Here is a 23,332-nt window from a genome sequence, read left to right as displayed (position 1 = left end):
TTTATTATAATTAATAATATATAAAATTATAATTAAAATATAATTATTAAATTAAATTTATAAAATTTATATTAATTATATAATTTATATTAATTTATAAAATTAAATTTAATTAAATTAAATTATAATTATTTAATTATAATAAATATTATAATTAAATAATTTTAATATAATTAAGCTCTGTTGTCAAAAAATCATACGAATTTCCACTGTGGATGATTGTCGTTGGAATAATAAACTTGATTGACGATAAGGTAATGTAAATGTATTTAAGTTCCAAATAGGACATGAACATTGTGACGAGTACCAATACCTATTCTGGAAAATGTTATAATAGCGAAAACCTGAAAAAGGCCACTAATAGTTTTGAGTTTCCGCTACCAAACTATTAGAATTAATCAAATATTACAGTAAGATATTTCTAAAATTAAAATTATTGTAAAGTTTTAATAAATCTTTAGACTATACCAATGGCATCTCGGCTATTATATTCGATTTACTACGACAGTTAGCTACAATAATGAATAAACATGCTGTCTCGCTTTTACATTTACATAGCACAATAGCTAATAAGAATTTAGTATAATAACACGTGATATTTCATATCAACATTGGTCAGTACGATGTAAAATTTTACAAGCGTATTATTTGTGCTGTGTTCTAGTATGCAATGTCAACAATTATGAAAAAAATAAGCCAATAAATGATAGTTTGGTGAATTCACGTGTCCGGAAACTTATAGTATGCGGTTCGCCGTATCACACTTCACCGTGAAATGTTGTAGGTATCGGAAATATATGGCCGTATATTAAAGACCGTTCAACCTCTTTGGATCGTATTATAGTACTGACATAAAATTCATGTCTAAATAAAACACAGTTATTGTCGGTTTACAGGAAGCCAACAGCAAACAAATTTTGAAAATAGCCGATATACTGCATTATTTGTTAGGATAGGTTTTCATTCTTAAATTCATGAATTTTGCCAAAATCACCTGTGATACTTAATTGAATTTAATAAAATTGGAGACCGTATAGTAGGTATACGGTCATCTCTTTCCGATGAGAAAGCTCGCGGCGAACTGTGCCACGGTGAAATGTTTAACGTACAATTTACACGTAACCGTGAATTATTCATAGTTAAACTACGTGATTAACTGATTTATGGATGTTACATAGGCCAAAGATGCGTCGATAAAATGTTACATACATCAAAAGATAGGGACAACATGTCAGATTCAGCTAATTGGCTGATTACAACGGATAAGGATAAAGAGTATTAGTGAAAAAATTTGGTTGTCAGCCATTCGATCTAAGTCCTAAACGTTGCGCCAAAACACGTACGTACATTGATTAAAAAATTGTACATTTCCCAGTCACCAGGAAGCGATTGTAATAGACTCTACTCCAATATTCATAATAAATTGTTTTTATAATGATATATTTACAGAATTAATACTGAATAATTGTGTTTTTAAGTATGTACGTAAGTTAATTTTATATTAAATTTGTTGATAAATTCATATCAGTTCGAAGTCTTGGGGACCCCTAGGTCAAAATGATCTTGATCTTTGGTAACAAAAAAAGTCTCAAAGAAAGGGTTGCTAAGCAAATAGACAGATAAGCTTATTTTTATTGTAAGTGCCCATTTTTATTTACAGTAAAATAACACAATCTTATATTAAAAAAGTCTCGTATTAAAGCAACATGCGTAGAATTAACATTATCACTGTCATGATCATTGCGTGTTGTGTTTCACTTTATAATATACGAATCTCAAATATTTTCGTCTAAATTTATGGAAAAAAATTTGTTATTCTTCTATCAGATTCATTTCTGCGATATATATGTAAAAACAATACTTATCTAATATAACTACATAGATAATATCTACATAATATGTACTTATCGAAAAAACAAAGTAAAAATATTTACTAAATCGAATTGAAGTAGATATAATACATAGATACAATACACATTACATAATTTTATTGAAGATTTTGATATCATTACCACAATTGTACGATTAAGAATATTGATAGATACTTTTATGTAAAACCGTTGAAGGCTTGAAGCAGTGATTGTTTTCCTTGAAGCAAAAGAGGTTCTCATGAGAAAATTCTAAAATCTTTGAAAGGATTCGTATTTATTGATGGTCTGCGATTTTTAAATCTAAAAATATTTGCAAAACAATCCATTTAATATATTTTTAGTATCCTCAATACAGTAACAGCTTATCCGGCTTATCGCATCCGTTAATAAATGTTGCAAGAAAAACTCAAATGTTCAAAACCTATCATACAATAGGAACAAAATGAGTCACGACTCACGACATGAGTCTATCCGTTTACTTTACGAAAATAGGTACCAAAATTAAATTAAATAAATACATATTGCCAATTGCATACAAAATAAAAACAATGTTTTGTATTTTTTTTTTTACTAAAAGTTGATTTAGTTTCCAGCGTAAATGGCCTTGAAATCATTAACACCTGGGGCGTCCATTACAGCTGAGATTGTTTATTTGAGTTTCTAAAAATGCTGACCCCAAAATGTATATTTAAAATCATACCCTCAAATATATTTTATATTTAAAACCTCTCATAATCATCCACGCCTTCACACTAATTACAGGCGTAGTTTCATTGTACCTAATGTGGAATATATTTTCAAAGCCTCTAAGAATGAACACAACCTTATTTTTGGCAAACATCGACTAATAAGGGAAAAGTGCGGAAATATAAATATATTCACGGATTGAATGTCTTCCCAAACCTCATTGTCATTATCAGGGCACATTTATTTTGTAGCGAATACAAACCCCTTTGCTTTTCTACCGGAGAAAAAATTGTCGATGAAATCCAAAAAAATGCTATCAATAGAAAGTTTGTGATAAAGTGATACATCAATGATAGTAGAAGTCCTTTTTTAGGCTTCCTTCCAACAATTATTAAAAACGTATCCCCGAAAAATTTGTACACAACAATCCGACAAAGAAAATTTCAAAGAAATCAAAAAAAAAATCAGAACAGGCAAAACAAAACACAATTAATAATATTCCAGTTCTGCACAGTGATATTGACACTGCATAATAAATAATATGATAATATCAGCCTTATCATAGACGGCGATGTGTTTGGGACTGTGGAATCATCTGTGTACCTACATACCTCGGGTAAAAACGTGGAATCGCAATTATTATTAAAAGTTTTATTATTAACATCCGATGGATATTAATAATCATGCCGTAATAAACAATAGATAATCCGGGCAATGTAAACAAACACTCTGGGCGAAAAAAATGTAAACATGACGTAGTACCACGTAAGAGACTGGCACGTTTTTAGTACGTACGACTATTTATTTTGCCTAGATCAATGGCTTCGATATTCTAGTATGCAGTATGGCGTGATCGAATAATTGAATGGATGTTATACGCGGCACTTTGACAACATTCGAAATAAAATCAATTTTAAATTCGAACAATGAAGTCTACAATGCACATTGTTTTCAGCGCAGGGTTATAATTTATTACGGATTTGATTGCATTTATTTCTACAGATACACAGTATGTACCTACGTACAAAGTTATCCTTAGTAGGTAAGTGAAACATAGAGAATAATGAGTAATTTTATTTATATTAATTAATAAAATTGATTGATATTTAATGCACTATTCATTAATGAGCTTAAAATAAATTTAATTTTGCAACATTGCTGTGTATTGATCGAATTAAAATTCCTTACCTACATTTTATGTTTTTAATAAGATAGTTTGATGATTGTATCTCAATAAACTATAGATAACGGCATTTGTGTAAGTATAATAAAAGCATTTAAGCCTTAGACTATAGATACATTTAAGCATTCACTTTTATGTACGATAATTAATTATATTTTAAGTACCTACCTACATAAATACTAGGTATGTAAATAAAAATACAACCTACATTAATTTCTAAGCTCTAGCTCTAGTAATTGAGTACCTAGCTTTTTAAATAACTTTTATAACAGGTAACTTATGAATGGTTTACTTACTGGTTCTCTGTCGTCGGTTTTTCAGTAATCAATCAACTTAGTACACTTTTGCACTGGTAACTTATCTTTATAAAACTGTGAATAAAATTAAATTTGCGTATTTAATGGAACGGGCGAGTACCAGCTCAACTACCAAACGTTACAACGGTATCAGGCCGACTAATATTAAAATATTCCGTTTTCTGTTCTGTGTGCGGAACTCTGACTCCCGGTATCGCAAAGTAATCTCAATGAACGCAGCATTAAAATGAATCAAAGACTCAATACTATCCGAATCTATCCGAATCACTGTCTTGTCGACTCTTTTGCAGAGAGCGATTACCAGCATTTTAGTTTAGAAAATGACTGAAAGAGTTGAAATAATACTTTTTTTTTACACATTGCAGTACAATTGGTATTGAAATTTATTTTTTTAAATTTGGAAGTTCATTCTATAACTTTAGGTATATACCTATCTCATGGCCTCCACATCCTGAAGCGGGCCGGGTCCCCAGGCCACGATATTTAGCAGTTCCCCCAACCTATCGCTAAGGGCAGTATAATGTTCTACAGTAGTGTTCCCCAAATGATATTCAGCAGAATTCCAAGGTTCCGTGTAAAATAAAAGGCATTCCATGTATTTTTAGAAATTTTTGGTATTTTTAAGGAAACCCACTTGAATTGTAGGCACATAATATTATTATGAAGCACTAATCTCGACCCCCTTTTGTGATAGCCGAGTAACATGCGACTCTTCGCAATATTGAATAAAAATAGTCATTATTATTGTTTTATCAATATCAATGTGTAAAAATACTCCAACTTACATTGCAGTTTTTCCATAGCAATTTGTCATCAATACTACTTAATACTTGATATTAAGCATTATCAATAAGAAAAGCGTCTTTTAACATTCTTCTACAACTAATACTTATATAAAATTATGTCTAAAGGTCTAATTAGAACAGCAGACTCGCCGAACCAGACCCAGACCTCACAGAATATATGCCCAGATGCTAGTGTTAACAATACTTAAGACAGCGCTCGAAATGGAAAAGTTTACGAACCGGAGCGCTCGACAGTTTTCTGAAGATATTTACATATTTATTAAATTTTATGTGTATTTTTCATAAAAATAAGTTCGTTATATTTTCTATTATATGGATTATCTAGCTCAGACTGTCAGATTATTTTTTCCACGAGATGGAGCGATAGTCTTACCGATTTCACGAACAGGAACGGCGCTCCGGTGCGCTCCGGTACATTTCGAGCCCTGACTTAAGAAGATAATGAAAACATATCTATTAGTGTCAACACTAAACAGTCTTCCCTCACTATGTTGTCTAATGGTAATTGGAGATAACATTTAAACAAGTAACTAGTTGGTGATTACTATTTACTATATTATTTATTATTGTTTGTTAAAATATAATGAATGAAGTCAGCCACCCTTCATTTCATTACGTAAACGTAAACTTTGTGTTGTTATGTCAAAGCAAGACGGACACGCCACGTGCGGCCACACTTGGAAGCACAGAGTTAATTCGGATATTTTTGTACCTTTGCGGTAATCTTAGATACGATCGTGCCGAAAAAATAGGAATCGTATTTTATCACGACTTCAGGGAACGACTCAAAAGTGACTTCACGATCGGTGGTGATCGTGGCAGACGGTAGACCTGAGAATCTACCAATATAATTTGAGCTTTATATCAAATTTGGATGATACATTGGTGGTTAGCGTAGTTCATCAATATTGATTGCCATATAATACAGCTCATAATAGATACCATTGGTGATATTAGTTCATTTCATTGAAAACTGAAGAGCTTTGCCTTTGATACATCTTCTGGAGCTACCCTTTTACCGATACAATGTTTAGATACTTTTTCATTCTTACAAGAGTAATTTAAGTTGATTATTGAGTGTCACCATTAGGATTTATACAATATATATTAATCAGGGAATAGTGGCTGAGAATAAATAATAGACATCTGGTTAATAAAATATATTGTACCTATGTAAAAACATGTAAAAAATTGAATTTCATCGCAAAACAGGAAATATATTCTCACTACGAAATTGAACTGCCTAATCGCTTCTTACGCATTTTTACAACCGAGGGTATGGTATTTATTTATTATGTCTACCTATATCTAGTAATTTATGTTTTCAATTTTAGTTAAAAATAACTTTACATACTTTCCAATATTCAAAAAAGTTCCGGAGCGCTATCCATCTTGTATAAAAAGTACCGGGTCATTGACTCGGCCCACTACACTACCGTTTATGATTGACATATTATTATGTAATGGAGCCGAGTTTCAAAAACAGCTATAATTTCGAAACACGACGTACTTATCTATCTTTGGAAAATGTTTTCTATAGTCCAGTATTATCAAGATAGGTAGTAGGTATATCTAATAATTAATTATTTCTTTAACTTTAACAAATATTATTATACTATTATGACGTACCTGTCTAGGAGTCTCACTTGTGACTGACGTAGTTAGTAGCTACTATTCTTATATCTTTCCTTAGATTATTATAGTAGTGGAATATTTCTCTCATCATGACAACATTACATTTTCTCATTATTTATCGCCACGAGTCTTGTTCAGATAAAATAATTATGAACCAAAATGAGTTGGTAAATGTTCTGATGAACGGTGAATGAGAATGTTTCTAATCTTCTCATCTCTAATAGCCACACAGACGGCCAAGTATTTCTGTTGAGCACCACGTGTTTCATAATATTTAAAATAATTATTATTATCTATCCCTTCCTATTCACTTGGCCAACATTAATTATGCAATATCGACTGTGGATTTTAGTAGCTTTGTTTTATAAAAAAAATCGTTTAATTATCTTCTAAAGATATAATATAATATTTCGGCAGATCATTGTTAAGTTAAATAAATACCTTGTAGTATAATACATAGGATAGAAATCAATACCTAGTCATTGGCATGAATTTTATCCATAATAATCTTTCTGCATTTTCATAATCATCATCTATGCATAACATTTATTTATTTAAGTAGGTAGGTACCTACGTTAGTTTAGGCCAGTGATTCGAAACCGTAGTTCCGATACCTTGGGGCTCCGCTGGCTATGCCAGAGGCTACGCGAGAATTCGTAAAGTTTTGCGAAGACCATCTTCGTAATTTGGTTATCATAAGGTTTAACGTAATCTATTCTAAGATACTATATTATTTTGAAATTTTAGGTTAGATATTGCGCCATATGGACTGACCAAAGGGTCCTTTTCAACAGACCGAGTGAAACGTAGGATCGGGAGGCCTAGGCTGTGTAGAAAGAGACATAGTATATCCGAGACGAAGTCGGTGGAGGGAGCTTTCGGTAGAAAACAGGAAGTGTACATGTTTCTTGGAGCAGACAAAAATCATACTGTGGCGTAGTTCCGATGATGATTCGCGATCACACTGATCGATTCGTATAGATATTTCGATAGTTGTTTTCTTCATGTAATAGCAACATAATTAAACTGCTTGTATTATACATAATTTGGAATCACCCCAGAAACACACACATTAGAAATAAATCTCAACAAAAATATAATGTAGGTATAGGTACCTATAATAAATTCAATAAAGAATGTTACATTCCTAAACCTTGTGAATTATTTATTAACTAAAACAAATACTTAGTTAAATTTTCTTTTATTCGCCACGGTGGCCAATCGCAATTTAATTTAGAGGACAATCTGCGTCTTTAAAAGTTTTTTCCCAAAACCTACATAAATTGGTCCTTGATTTTGAAATCAGTATTTATTTTATTTAAAAATAGAAAACAAATACTGGACATAAATTGACAAGGAGAAAAAACATCTTGCGTCTGATTTTGAAGGGAATATTTTCAATTGGCGGTTCAGAAAAGCTAAAGAATTAAAAGCTCTCGAATGTGATTCTGAGTAGGTATGTATTTTCGATACTACTCAGAATATACATTTTATAGGGCGCCGTCTGACGAAATAATATTTATTCTGTAATATGTTAAATACATGGAAAAAACATTACCATCTATATAATATGTTTATACCTACTAGTATTTACATTTCCTAAGTGCTATTAATAATTGTATAGATTTTATTAATCAGTGTATTTTTGTTCTGAGTGAAAAATACAACTACGAGATGATACAGTATATTTTTATATACTTTATATTTACAATGGCATTGTAGTATGTATTATATTATAGGTTTAATTAGTTTTTTTTTTTTTATTAAATAAGAATATTTATTTCAAGCAACAAGCATAACCAATAAATCACAAACATTAGATTTAGAAAATTATTCTTTTCTTTTTGTAATTTTAGTGAATTTAACTTTACCGCTAAATTGTGGAGTTTTCTGTTTTACCGACAAAATCGCAGCTGAGTGGAGTGAAGAGCCATCAGCCAATGAGCCAATAGAATAGCCATTGCGGCCATGTTTTTTGCTTTCATGTCGACAAGTAAACGTCAACAATTCGATGGTGTTACAAAATTGGTATATTGAACATATTTCAATGCATGTTTTCTAATCATACCATTGGTTTACTTAAATAACGTATTAATCAAAGAAAATGAATCGTTCCGACGGCCTAGTGCAGCGTAGAAATGTGTTAAAAGAAACTCCCGAAGGAGTGCCTAGGGAAAATCAAGACGTTGACGATAAAAAGAATGATCGCAACTCTGACGAAGGCGATTCCAAAGAAACCCGACTCACTCTTATGGAAGAAGTGCTCCTTTTGGGACTTAAAGATAAAGAGGTATGCATTTTTGTCGCCTAAAAATGATATACCACCTACAATATGTCTCAGGTTTATTGAAGTAATAACATGTTTGTTTATATTAACAGGGCTATACATCATTCTGGAATGATTGTATATCCAGTGGTCTTCGAGGTTGTATCCTCATAGAATTAGGGCTGCGAGGTCGCATAGAACTGGAACGTGCCGGAATGAGAAGAAAAGGACTGCTTTCTAGGAAACTAATTGTCAGATCAGGTTGGTAATTGACAGGACCTTTGACTTTTTGATATTTTTTTCGAATCTTATATTATGTTCACCACATCAGCACAATTGTAAATTAATCATTTCAAATAGTTCCATTGGCAAATAGTTGTGATGACACTTGTGTCAACTTTCGACAGTTCTCTGTCATACTGAAAGTAAATATTTTGGCTTGCCAGAATAATTAAAAAGGTTCATTCAATTTATGAATTTAGTCAATAAATACAATCGAACTCGGTTATTACGATCACGGATATAGCGAGACCTCGAATGTAATGAGGAAACATTCGTTGACATTTTAGTTTATGATTTTCTCCATACATTTATTCACTGCTATAACGAGCAACTTATCGGATATACCGAGCTAAAATATGGTCAAAAATTTTCTTCAAACTGTTGATGTGTTGATCGTTTAAAACATTTCAACCCTAAGTAATAAAATCCGACCGGACAGGATGCCGCCGGGATCGCATTACGTTTATGACACTAGTTAAGTGCCTTTAAGTGGATTTTTACAATGGTTTTCAGATTTTTTATTTTAGACTTTTTGTGTTATGTGACCGCTCTTTTAAAAATACCTATTCTCTGATATAATGAGCAAATTCAGTCGGTCCCATCTTCCTCATACTGTACATGTAAAAAGTAGCCATATTTTGCATACTAAAATCGGTAAATATTGGTATAATAAATAGGTCAGGGTTGGCGAACCTTTTTACGTACTCGTGCCAAAATTTCCCAAATAATATTTTTCCACTGTGACGTGCCAAGCAGTTTTTCATGGTGAAAAAAAAAAGTTTTTTAAAGTTTTCTAAAAAAATAGTTTTTAAGAATTCTATTAAAAAAGTTTAAAAATTACAATTGAGTTCTTGATATTCTATCCTTCACCGTATTTCTAGCCGAAGGCATATCTGTGATTTTTCGATCGTTACCCTTGTTTTTAAATTACCTAGTCAAAGAGATCGTGGAAGCATTTAAACCACTCTTCTTCCATATTATATTCTCAGTCACTGAACGGTTTTCCATATTTAGAGATTATGTTTGAGGCAAAATAACAAGCAGGTGTTGTATTTGAATGACTGTCGATAATTAATTTCATAAGGTTTGTTGATTGAAAAATTTTATTTTTAATTCCCCGATCCTAAGAATCGACCTATGCAATTGTATATTTACATTAAACTACAGAATCCAATCCCGAGCCAAAATCTTGATCCTGGGATTTCGGGATTACAATTTGACAAAATCGGTCAAAAATAAATCTAGTATAATTTATACTATTTAAGACATTTATGTTAATGTTGTGTACATTCAGTAAGTAAGTTAATATTGTAATATAAATAATAATGTGGAAGTAAATCAGTTTTATTTACATTATGTATCACCTTAAACGAGCTCTACTTTTTCTATTTCATATTTTTGTCCTCTAAATTCATGTTGTTACGATTGCATAAGGTAGCAAAGAATGATTATTTATTATCCGATGAATCCCCCTGTGACCAGTGGGTCTCCAGAATAGCATTTTCTTGTAGTGCGCAATGGTTTACTTTCGAAAAAAGAAGACAGCTTAGGTGTAAATGGCTGAAACGTCTAACTAAATGTTTCTTGATTTATTTATTCTATTTCTCAAATTCACTTCACGGATGTTACCTGCATCTTACATACTATGTGGAATTTTTAATTTATGTTAAACTATTTACAAATCTAAATGATTTTCATTAAAAAACGTTTCGTAGAATCAATATTGTATTTAGTGTTTATATATATTATATGAGATTGCTGTTTCTGATAGTAAAGACTTAATGAATGGGTTAGTGAGGCTTAAAATAGTAAAGTAAATCATGGTTTATGGTCTTTCTGCTTCATAAATCTAATTAGTCGCCAAATATGAAACTGTCGTAAAACGTATGAGATCATGGTGTAATCACTTTGTTGAAAGTGCGAAGCATTGTTTTTTTCCAATCTTTCTCATTTTTATTAATTTATATGAAAGAATATAATGAGTTCATAACACATGGGTAATAAATCAAACTTCATTCAATTTCAGATTATCTCTAATGTAGTTATAGTTATTAAAAGTATTTTTTCTGTTATATTTTCGTTTTTATTTTCCATAAAAATTGATAAAAAAAATCAATCCTTTGGGATTATGTTTACCAATCCCGGGATTCATAGGTATCGAAAATAGTTCGGGATCCCGGGATTGGAATCGCCAGTATGGAGTACTTATCATATATTTAAGCCTTAATATAATAATACAGTAAACTTCCGATTATTCGTGTGCGGATTATTCGTGCATGAATTTAATTTTTAAAAAAAATCGTTTGCTTTCATAAACATGAACCTCGCTTTGGAAAATTCGAACTGATATTAGAAAGATTCCTGCAAAGAAACCAAAATCACAGATTTTCTTAATAAATAATGAGTAAGTACCTAGGTATTAAACATGTTAAAATAATTTTCCGCGTTAGAATGTATAATATTATGTAGTATTTTATAAAGAAAACCCTTAGTTCGGATTATCTGTGTTTTTCGTTTATCCGTGCCGCCTCTCCCCACCATTAACCCGGTTAATTGGGAATTGTATATTGATTATTATTATGGAAGTGTTTGTGTTATTATTATAAAAGAATTTGAAAAAAAATGGTTACCTAGACTAATAATTATTGAATTAGCTGTCAAGTCATTTCGAATTGCAGATTTATTTATTAAAAACATCACCCACATATTGTGTTCCTTGATTTATTTGCTTGGGCTGCTTTTTTTCTTACACGGTGACCCCCGTAGTCCAATGTGTAAGGTACTGACTTTTCATTATAGATTTTTGTGATTTTCTGTAGCCTGGGAGTTTCTCTGATTAATTCGTTACTACTACACTACTATAAATAGTGTATCGTGGCATGTTGTAGTGTCAAAAAAATATAATTTTTTCTAAGGCTTCCTATTTTTCCACCAACCGTTGTAATACAAAAAGTTCATATCAATCCTTGTAGTACGTATAGTCCAAACTCTGTTATGTCCTGAAATGCTTGTTGCTTGAGGTTAGCCGATGGAAATGTATCGCAACACATGGTTCATGGGTGTAAACATATTTCAGAATGGAGATATCTCCCATATCTATTCAATGATAATAATATAACTCGACTTTATCTGACCGTATCATAACTTTTTTCCTAATTAATTTATTAGTTTCATTGTAATTACATAGATGAATTATACTATTTATGGGGTTTGCAAGTTATTGTAAATTTAATAGTAAAATGTTTTTAATCAATATTCATTAGATAATACAATCAGTATTTCACATTACTATATCCTGAACAGCTGCTTTTGCATTATTATGTAGGTTGTACTTGATTAATTGAACAAAAACCGACTCGTTCTTGCCCCTTATCACTTTTTAATGTGAAACTAGTTTAATTAAAAGTGTTTTTATTTCATGAATAATTGTACAAAGCCATCGGAAGATTTAATTTTTTGTATGTGTGAGCATTTCAAGACAGTGTATGTATATTTTTAATTATAACTAGCGAATTTTGGCGGCCTGTTGTTATTATTCATTATTATGTAATGACATACACGATTAATTGTGATTGTTCATCTAAATGTTGAATGATTTGCAGTCAGTTTAATCATTAGTCTTAGTGATCATTTCAGTTTTAGTTTCTTACAATAATTAGGCTCTGTCGATATAGAGGTCTTTCTTCATCGTCTTTGATAATATTATTTATTGCATCATATTAAAATACCTACATACTGTAGAAAATAAATAAATGTTTTTAAACCTCATATCAAAGGGCAGTGATGTTGTTTTTTTTTTCAAAATCCACCTGAATAGAAGTTTTTATCAGATATATTTTGTATCTGGCTTATTACTGAAGGGGAATTTATCACAAATATATGCTCCGTTTTTATTCCTGTTTGTTCGTCTATCAACATTCTCAAGGTGGAGGAAAGGGACCCGTTTTCAAGAATCCCTGCCGATCAATCAATCGTCTCGCATATTCTTCTATCATACCAGAGCTCTGACAAATATAACATCTTGGTGGTATTTAGTGGACCTCTAGGATATCGGGATTCTGATGGTTTGAGTTGAGATTCATGAGTCGTGTTCAATGTTGCATTTTCACTTTAGACTTGTAAACCGGCTGCATCACTTGACCTCTTATCCCTCATTCAATTATTATATCTTTCAATATTACTGTGGTAATTTTGTGCAACTTCTAGCATTGACTATAAATACGTGAGCTGGAATTAGGTTTACAAACCAATTGAATCGCTCAACCACACGGAATTTTAACAAAAACGTGTCTTATTTTGAATGTTATGTGAATATTTATTTACCAGAAATGATTTCTTGACAATTTAGATACTCCCACTGGAGATGTCCTTCTGGATGAAGCTCTCAAACACATGAAAGAGACTGAACCCCCAGAAAATGTACAAAGCTGGATAGAATATTTGAGTGGTAAGAATTCTACTATTATAATATTGTTTTTTTTAAATCTTTTCTATTAAAACCCAATGGTTTTCTATGTTTTGGAAATGACAGAGTTGTTTATCTATTTAACTCCTTCTTGGCAACACAATGGGCTGATGACAGTAGGAAAAAAAAACCTACCTATGTTATAATATCTTTAACAGTTTTATATATCTCTCAATGTTAACAGTCTCAAGGTGTTCACAAATAATTGCATAATAATGCATACCTTTTGTATTTGATGATATTCTGTATCAATAATACAATGCATAGAATTTTATAATGCTTCGAGCTCTGACATGTCTATGCATTGAAGTTGATTTGAATATCATTGAGTAATTATATTCATTTTTTGACATTTCATATTCAAATACATGTACGTTTTTAAAATTTTAGGTGAAACATGGAATCCTCTGAAGCTGAGATATCAGTTGAAGAATGTTAGAGAAAGGTTAGCTAAAAATCTCGTTGAAAAGGGAGTGCTTACTACTGAAAAACAAAATTTTCTTTTATTCGATATGACAACACATCCACTCACAGACAATGTTATAAAATGCAGGCTGGTTAAAAAGGTTGGTAATAATTTTTTTATATTACCATATTATTGTTTCGTATACAACACATAAGATGTGGTTTTATGATGGTATATTGTGATTCTATAAGTTAATCAAGAATCGCCACAAGTTAATCGAACAAGCCCGACTATATTCAGGCCATTACACTTAATTGCGAATTATGGTGGTAGTGTTAGTTATTGATTATCCTAAAATGCAATGCAATAACCTGTTCGCAATAAATGAAGATTTTCGATTGCGTATTTTGTTCAAATTAATAATATTTATTTCAATTTGTATAAACAGTTGCATACGAACATTAACTTGTACTATCATCGATTTTTACATACAGTATTAGTGGCGTGATAACTGATTATACAGTTTTTATTTCTCACCGTGTATCATAAGTGTAGCTAATGTTAATAGCGTTAAGCTTGAATGGAGAAATAGGTAATTAATGGTATGATAAGAGCGTTTAGGATGTGTTATCTAATAACTGCTGCGTTGTGTATGTTTTATCAAAACTAAGGCATAAAACTGGCGCAATGTTTCAATGTTTTTGATCCTATGCAATAAGCATTCGTGTTTACCATAACAGTGCCATTGCCGATTACAATCATTATTGATACATAATAATTTGTTTAAAGAAAGTTTTATAAATTTTCATTGTTTTTCTCAATGTGAAACAGCCATTGTTGGGGATTGTTGGACTAAACACAATATTATGATACATGGTTTATACTAGTTTCCTGTGTTTGACTTGTGGTTATGTATACACTTGACTTAAATGTATTTCAAAAGATAATGTCTACTGCCATACGTAATAATAGTACATTTTACTCAATTTACAGGGTTGTGTTAACTATGATTACTAAAAAGAGAATTATCAAAATGATCATTTTCACACACAGTGTATTATGGTGGGGAAAATACTTTCTATGGTTTTGAATTAAATTTCGTGTTTGTGGTAGCCCTACTGAAGTGCTAACTGGATCATTATTATTATTAATTTTTAACTGATAAAACTTAATTTTAATTCAAGGTTTAATACATCTACATAATGAAATTGGATAAGAATATATTATAATTTCATATCAATAATTTGCAGAATAGGTTCCCATCTACCTTAGTAAATCAAGAGTCAACTGTTATTATTATAATAAGACGATTAGGGCTAATACTTATTTTTCTCATTCAGATAATGTAAAAACAATATTTTTACAAAACTTTATCGGTCTTTTTAAATCCCGCATCAAATCATCTTCATCATTCGTTACTCTACCTTTTGGGAGTCTTGGCCTCATCCAGACAATTTTTCCAACCCAGATGATCAGTGCTGCCGTTTTTCAATTATTATGGCCGAGCGTCTTCAAATATTCTGTGACAGTCCGGCCATTCAAGTATTTTTTCTTTACCGTTTGATTATACGTATATATACCGTCTTTCTGTTAGATCCTTCATCATTTTCCTTGGTGATCCAGCACAGTCTTTAAATTTTAACCCGACACGTGATCATCCTCATAAAGTAAATATTTAGTCCCTCGAAAAATTCTTCTCTCAATTTATAATGTATTTATTGATTAGATTCAAGAAGCCGTTTTGACGAGATGGATCAACGATCCACAGCGAATGGAGCGGCGGACTGCTGCACTACTCCTACTTGCGCATGCGTCAGATGTTCTCGAAAACGCATTTGCACCACTATCCGATGAAGATTACGAGATGGCCATGCGCCGCGTCAGGGAACTTTTAGACTTGGACTTTGAACAGGAGAGCCTGAAACCCAATGCATTGGAGATCATGTGGGCCGTGTTTGCAGCGTTCGCTAAATAGCGGCCGGCAAGCGGCGGCTATGGGTGGTAGCCACCCGTTTCTCACCACTCGCCGTGACATGGCAATCACGAAGCACTTCAGTGTTGACAAACCCCTGAGACTCAGTGTTACAGAATATTACATAAATATATATGTTAAAAAACTTAAATATTTTGTAGACTTTTTAGTGATTTTCAACATAATGTCTATGTTTCAATAATATTTATTAATGAAAGCCCAACAATCTAATTGCAAATTTAATTTAATATCTAAAAGTAGATCGGACACTTCTTTCTCTGTTACATACTTAGTACTGTATATTATCCAAAGTTTTCATTAAAACAAAATTCTACTCTAACATCAACTGATTTGAAGAGGGATATTGTATCCTCGTAATAATTGTGGCTATTAATGATTATTAATATTGGTAACCTATTTCGGATAGTAAAGTTTTTGTATACATATTTAGATAATGCCTAAAGCATTTTTATATCTGAATAGTCATGAGAGTTTATTTGTAAATAATGTGTCATGATGTATCATGCCATAATGTTTGAGAAGTTGTTTTAAGTCAATATTGTACATCGGCCGCATTAAAATCATGTTTGATGGTTTTTTTAGAATTACATAATAATATTCTTATATCACTATTTTCACTGTACATAGAGATTTTGGCAAGTTTTCCAGTTGTTTTTACATGTATAAAAATATTCAACAACGGGTTTTTGTGTTTAAAAATATATTATTACATATGATGTAACTATTTCTAAGTGAGTTCAATTTGCACACTTAACAATTAATAGTACCCTATGCAAGAGTGTATTATCATTAATGGTGACAGGAATGACAGAAAAATAATAATTATTGTATATAAATTTTAAGTATTTTTTTAGGCTTATTTATGCAAAACTTTAATTTAAATAATCTGTGAAATTATACTTTATAAAATTTTCACTAAAAGATTGCAACGTTGTGACTATCAATTCCACATAATTATTTTTTTTTCTTCTGCCTTTTTAATTAATGTGTATTTCATTATTTCATAATGTGGTTATCACTTAACTAAATATGAAATACAAATATAAGATTATTTGCAATGTCACTTTCTAGATGGTGTTTTCATTTCAAACATATTCTTCAGATATGTATTTTAATTGTCATATTCCTTTGAACAACGAATACTTTTTTTATATCCTGTAATATCATTTCCAGTAGTAGGTATACAAAAAAATAACACCATTGTCAATAAACAGTTTGTGGATGGAAGTATGTTTTCTTACTGTATATTATTTTTCATTTTTATGTTTTTATACTTTCTGATTTTTTGTGGAAATACTAAATAATAAATATTTTATGAATCTTGGTTTCACAATTCAATTAAATTTAAGTTATTACCTATTTCAATTATTCATAACTTTGTTTTAAATAACCAATTCTCGTAAAAGGTTTATTATTACCTACCCACTGAAGCTCGAAATGTTGGACCTGGAAGATAAAATCGTGATTTACTTCTTTGTACTGTTTTTACCTCCTCTAAAGTTATAAAAAAAATATGTAAAAATCTAAGATGTGGAATAAAAACTTCTTGTATAGAGATAATGTATTCTAAACATATTATGAAAGTGATACATGAGCATACAAATTCTGAAATAAGAAATGTACATTTTGTATACTTACATAAAAGTAGCATTTACCTCAAACTAAAATTCCCTTTATATACGGAAATTATAGATGACTCCATCTGAAAGAAAATTCAATGTCTTTGGTAAAACTTAAATACATCGTTGTTGTAGGTGCAACACCATGAATGAACCATTTTTGAAAAAGTATGGGAGACCCAAAAATGTTGTTACTACGCAGGTTTGCTTTTGCTTAATTCGAATAATAGTTTTTATATTGCATTCTTTATACGAGTATAGGTTATAGTCAATAACAAAGTAATTATTGGTCGATTTAAAATTTAGATATTAATGCACCAAAATATTTTTTTTAAATCGGCTCTTCCATGGCATTGCACTCGCATCAACGACATAATATTATGGTGAATATTTTTATACTAGAGCAATTCCTAAAACTGTATATTTCAGTATTATTTTGTATGAAATTTCGCTAAAATAAGTTTTATCCAATCCCATAGGTCAGTAACTGGTAATTATTCAATTAAAAATGATTGCCGTATCTTACATTGATAGCTTGTTTGCTTTAAAGCTTTTTAAATTACTGGATTCCGAAAATTTTAAAATGATCAGTTTTATTGAAAAGTGTGCAATATTGTTGAAAATACCAAATAAAATAATGCTCGGTGTAATGAAAATAGATTTGGAAAAATTAATTATACAGATAACCAGCGTAGCTATTCTTATGAAATGGCTACGCAGATATTGTTGTCACTATTATAATTTATTCCTTTAAAGATTTTGTTATAAAGCGCCGTAAGATTAAGTTTGTTTTGTTTTTGCTTTCTGTATCATTGTGTGATAATTTTAATTTTCAATATTGGTGTTTGGAAAATTCTATTGAAAAAGAATATACGTAATTATTGCGGTGTTATTGATACAGCTACCCATACATCATCTAAGTGAACATTCCCATGAGTCTGAACTAAATATCTGCGCATGATTTTTAACCCGGCAATAACCTACGGATGATAATACAGCCTGTAGTCATCTTTATAAGAGTTAATGCCTGACATGAATCATGCTAGGACTTGTACAAAAATCATAAAAATGAGTCCATATTATAATAAATGTAGCCTCCAAACACCCATAGATTTTTCAATGTCGTATCTTATTCCGGGCTTATCGGAAGAATTCTTAATGCTTTCCTTTTAGAAGTAAAACATTTTTATATTAAATCGGCTATCTCCCTATTGATTATTATAAATAATGTAAATTTTGCTAAAAACTTGTTAATTATTAGACTTTTTATTATGTTTGAAATGAATGTATGATTTTTGATTCTTCTGAAAGAATAAAATATACTGTGTACAAAATAGATTGTTGTTTTTACTAATAAATTAAAAGGCTTTTGGCTTTCATTATAATGTTTCTGTCATTTTTTATTTGATATCTATCATTTAAAAAGCCGTTCCGTGTTATTTGGGATATTAATTTTCATCTGTCGGACTGGCTTCCATATTTACCGTCTCGTAACGTTTCCCATATAATAAATAGATAGTAATATTGATAATTTTTAGATGCATTCATTAAATTTAATTCGCCAAATAATGTGGCCTTCGTACATCCCAATGTGAACATAACTCTTTTAGTACATTACATGTATGTAATATTCAAATTAGTGTTTGAATTTTTTAAGACATGAGACTAATTATTAAGTTAATTCTTTGAAATCCCGATATCTTGTACTATGTAATGAATTATAATATGAAGAATGGAATAATTTTGATTCAATATGTATATTCATTACTATATTTTATAAATCAATCATATTATGAGATAAGTTTTTTCCTATACAATGTATTTAGACAATGAAATGTAATTATTGTTATTGTTAGCTTAATAATAATATATTATACTCTAGAAAATATTTGTATAATTTGCTTTCAATAGTATTGACTAAAATGTGTTTGTTTTTATTATTTTTCGCACTTGCATTCAGTGATGTAAGCTTAGCCACATATTTATATTATTTTAATTTAAGTCAGATTTATCATAAAATTATTATTATGGCAGACTTTCATCGCTGTGGGTTTATATTAAAAATACACGTCTGTGTTGAAATGCACAATCTTTACTTCGTATTCATTGTATTGAGAAATATTTTTGTTAATTACATATTATTAAATTCTTAGTATTGAATGCATGTGACTAAAAAAAACTCCAGAAAGGTGTATAATAAAGATATCTGTGATTCGGTTTTTTATTTTCCTGCATAAGACTTGCCTTTGGATGCAAATTATAGGCGACAGTGGCGAAAATGGATTTAACATGTTTCAACGTTATAACAAAAATTACCTACACTATGAAATATTTATAGGTTAGGATCTGTACAAAAAAAATATGAGCCGTTTTTCATTGTTTCCCTTTTATTCTGTCATCACTATGACAATACCAGGATTTTGTAATTTATCTGGTGAAATAAAACTATGAATTTAAAATAATAAAATAATACGCTATACACAAAATAGTTTCATTTTTCCAAGGTAAAAAAGTGATTCTGGATTCACCCACTTACGTCATGAATCTGTTTAATCTTCTCATGTTGCGTCTATACAAAAGATTTGCCTAGACTCTTCCAAACCATGATTTAGTCACCGTGGTAGCAGTTTTTTTTTTTTAATAAAAATCATTATTGTAAGTATTCCTCCATTTGCAATGAATGATCTAGAATCCAGAAATCTAGATTGTATTTCTCTTAGTGTTATTGTATCAAGTCCCCCCGATGTTGCCGCTCACTGGCTAAGGTGTCTCTGTCCTGCTGTGTAGAAAATTTCTCTTCAATAACTAACTCCTAATCCCAGTTCTCTCTTTATCTTCCTCATACAGGTGTCCACTACCTTTGCGTCCCTTTATTTTCCCCTTATATATATACCTAGAAGATGGTCATTTATGGCTCACGATGCACGCCCGAGGTAAGCCACCATCTTAGTGTACAGATATCAATTCTTTTTTGATACCAGGTTTTATCAAAACTGTGTTGGTGACCGCAACATAATATCGTATACACACATTTTAATTAATGTTTCCATGTATTATTATAGTGCAATTAACATTTTATTCGACTACAACTGGCCATGATGTCATGATTATAGTAATGAAACAACACATCACAGAAACACTGGTGTGAGAAAATCACATAGATTTATTGCAACCTCACCGGATCGAACTCAGAAGTTTGGTGCAAAATGCCAGTGCCTCGTGAATTAGATTACAAGAGTCCACTATGATGGGACGACCAACATAAGTAATTTATATTCCATAATTTTTGGCGTGGAATATTGATGGCATTTAAATTTTACACTGACGGTGAAGAAATTACTTTGGTTTCCTGGCTCAGACAAGCGGTACAGGATGCCTCCGCCAAGCCAACCGAATTCCGGTGACCTGGAAGGTTACTAAATACAATCTACATGGTGTATAATAACCACAGAACTACGGAATGCTGCCCTGACCTGGGCGCCGAGTGGTGTCGATATGCCTTGACTGAGGAAGGACGTGGAAGAATAAGAATAGTATACCTATGGCAAGGTTTGCATAAAAGAGGTACACCGGGTACAAGGAACCCATCTTAATTACACCCTCTAAAACTTTTACCATGTACAGGCGGACCTCAATGTTCGACTTTTGCACAATTCGCTATTTCGCACATTTAAAAAAATCGTTTTTTAAAAACGTCGCGCTGTGGGGTAAGGATATCCCCCACTCGCGCTCACTCACAAACAAGTGCATTTCTTGCATCCTGCTCGCACCCGTCACTTTGCTTGTAAGCTAGCTAGGATAGGTTTAGTCTTGCGCAGGAGCGCCATGCAAGCGTGTTTTGTTGTGCATTTTGCTAATTTTATTCATTTGAAATATTTCACCCTAAAAATTTATAAACATGAGTGAGAAACGGAAAAACTGCAGTGTATACGAACAAAAAGAAATCAAGGACACATAAACTTCACACGATCGAGACAAAGATGGAAATTATTAGATGTTCTGATAGCGGTGAATCTTTTGCTTCAATCGGGACATTCGTATGATACAAACAGGTCTACGATATGTTCAATTTTGAAAAATAAAATTAAGGAATACATTCAAAGTTATGGAAATATATGTTTAAAGATTTTTTCCAAAAGACACGGCATAATTATGGATGAAAAGGTAAAATCTTTGTCATCAAGGATCGATGACCAACATCAAAAAGATGTCCCTCTGAGTATTTCAATTATTCAAGCGAAGGCTCTTTCTTCGTTTGCACAAAGATTGGAAGGCTAGATAAAAGAAGATTCTAACACGATTTTTCAAGCAAGTAACGGTTGGTTTAACAATTTTAAAATCAGGTATTCTTTTCATAATATTAAATTCACTGGAGAATCGGCTGAGCGGATAAAGATGCTGCAAAAGAATTTATTTCCTCATTATCCAAACTTATTGAAGATGGAGAATATTCCTCTAGCCAAATATTTAATGTAGATGAGACAGGTTTATTTTGGAAAAAAATGCCTAGTACATTCTTATCTAAGGAAGAATCAGTTGCCCCTGGGCATAAATCTTCTAAAAACCGATTGACATTGCTTCTTGGTGGAAACTTAGCTGGTGATTTAAAATTTATGCCAATGTTAATTTATCAAGCAGAAAATCCCAGAGCATTGAAAGGGAAAAGATAAAGAATTGCTTCCAGTCATTTGGAAATCAAATAAAAAAGCCTGGGTTACTGCGTTGTTAATATTTAAAGATTAAACATCTTATATTTCCTTGATAAATAAATATTTTAAAATACACAATTGAATTTTTTTTTTACTTCCCTCTACTTTCGCACATTCAACATTCGCACACATTTTCAGGAACCAATTATGTGCGAACGTCGAGGTCCTCCTGTACATATGTACGTATGCTGTACAACAGATTTCTGTTTGTACACAGTCATAGTATAATATTATGATATTTTATTTACATAAGGTAAAGTAGCATTTAAAAAAATATGTGGCAATGGATGATGGGAAAGAGAATTAATTGAAAAGAAATAATATTTTTATAAATCATTTTTGTCTTACAGATTAAATGGTATTACACTGATTACAAGTTGTTGGAAAACTGCTACATAATATTTATTTTGATATTCTAATAACTAGTGTCTGCATGAAATAAAATATTTATTACAGTTTACATGAGAGAGGCCAAGAGAGGCCAATAAATTTGTATATATTATGCCAGATAGCGGTGTCAAAAACAAACAACTGAGTGTTGTAATATTAAAGAACATTGAAATGTTTGAAATACGTACATCTTAAAATATTATTTATAGGTCCAGGTGAAAGGAGATAAGAATTAAACATTGTATATTATATTATGGAAATATTGAAACACCCAGTGGCATAGCTTAGACACTGATTTTAATGAATTGTCAGGCTCTCATTATTGAGTAACAAAATTTTATATTAATTAACCTAGTTTATTTATATTTTGGTAATGGGGTTTCTTAATATTTAAATCTATTGTAAATAGATCCAAATTTATTGATCTAATAATATAAATTAGGTGAATATTGTAAACGATTCATTTCAACATCATTCAGTCACAATCAGTTTAATATTATAGACATCTAGGTATTTACACTATATGATTATCTTTATGAAAGTAAAATGATAATTCATTCGCCTTATGTCACGCGACAATCTATCATAATCCAGCGTGAATCTTGGATCGTCAGCCATTCGCTCAACCGACTAGGTCTACAGTGTGAATCAAAACAACCTGTTTAATTGCCCGATGACGGGCTTAGAGCCGTGGCCTATTCTG

The 23,332-nt window shown here is 31.1% G+C and overlaps 2 protein-coding genes across 2 annotated transcripts in view; one reads left to right on the top strand and one right to left on the bottom strand.

Moving 5' to 3' along the window:
- bgm (acyl-CoA synthetase bubblegum family member 1) overlaps positions 1 to 4,198 on the bottom strand; it is a 55,118-nt gene extending 50,920 nt beyond the window's left edge. The window contains exon 1 of the mRNA XM_085947449.1: positions 4,038 to 4,198. The gene's annotated coding sequence lies outside the window, so the exon portion shown is untranslated. The remainder of the gene's footprint in view (positions 1 to 4,037) is intronic.
- A 4,259-nt stretch (positions 4,199 to 8,457) lies between these two features.
- sau (Golgi phosphoprotein 3 homolog sauron) lies at positions 8,458 to 17,096 on the top strand. Its single transcript, XM_085947187.1, has 5 exons — positions 8,458 to 8,789; positions 8,879 to 9,026; positions 13,396 to 13,494; positions 13,903 to 14,078; positions 15,645 to 17,096. Exons 1-5 carry the CDS (start codon positions 8,604 to 8,606, stop codon positions 15,891 to 15,893), a joined length of 858 nt encoding a protein of 285 aa, XP_085803313.1. The 5' UTR covers positions 8,458 to 8,603; the 3' UTR covers positions 15,894 to 17,096.
- Positions 17,097 to 23,332: the final 6,236 nt, after the last annotated feature.

This window comes from Rhyacophila brunnea, unplaced genomic scaffold, assembly GCF_057557595.1.
Source record: "Rhyacophila brunnea isolate RB1 unplaced genomic scaffold, BYU_Rbru_1.0 scaffold_2, whole genome shotgun sequence".
NCBI classification, from domain to species: Eukaryota; Metazoa; Arthropoda; class Insecta; order Trichoptera; family Rhyacophilidae; genus Rhyacophila; species Rhyacophila brunnea.
Note: the sequence above shows the minus strand (reverse complement) of the source record. Positions and strands in the feature narration are given on the sequence as shown.

Bases quoted from the DNA above. Each gene is read 5' to 3' on its own strand.
- sau (XM_085947187.1), top strand. From the start codon at position 8,604: ATGAATCGTTCCGACGGCCTAGTGCAGCGTAGAAATGTGTTAAAAGAA. The intron at 9,027-13,395 runs GTTGGTAATTGA...TTGACAATTTAG, and splicing joins GAAACTAATTGTCAGATCAG to ATACTCCCACTGGAGATGTC. The intron at 14,079-15,644 runs GTTGGTAATAAT...TTTATTGATTAG, and splicing joins AATGCAGGCTGGTTAAAAAG to ATTCAAGAAGCCGTTTTGAC.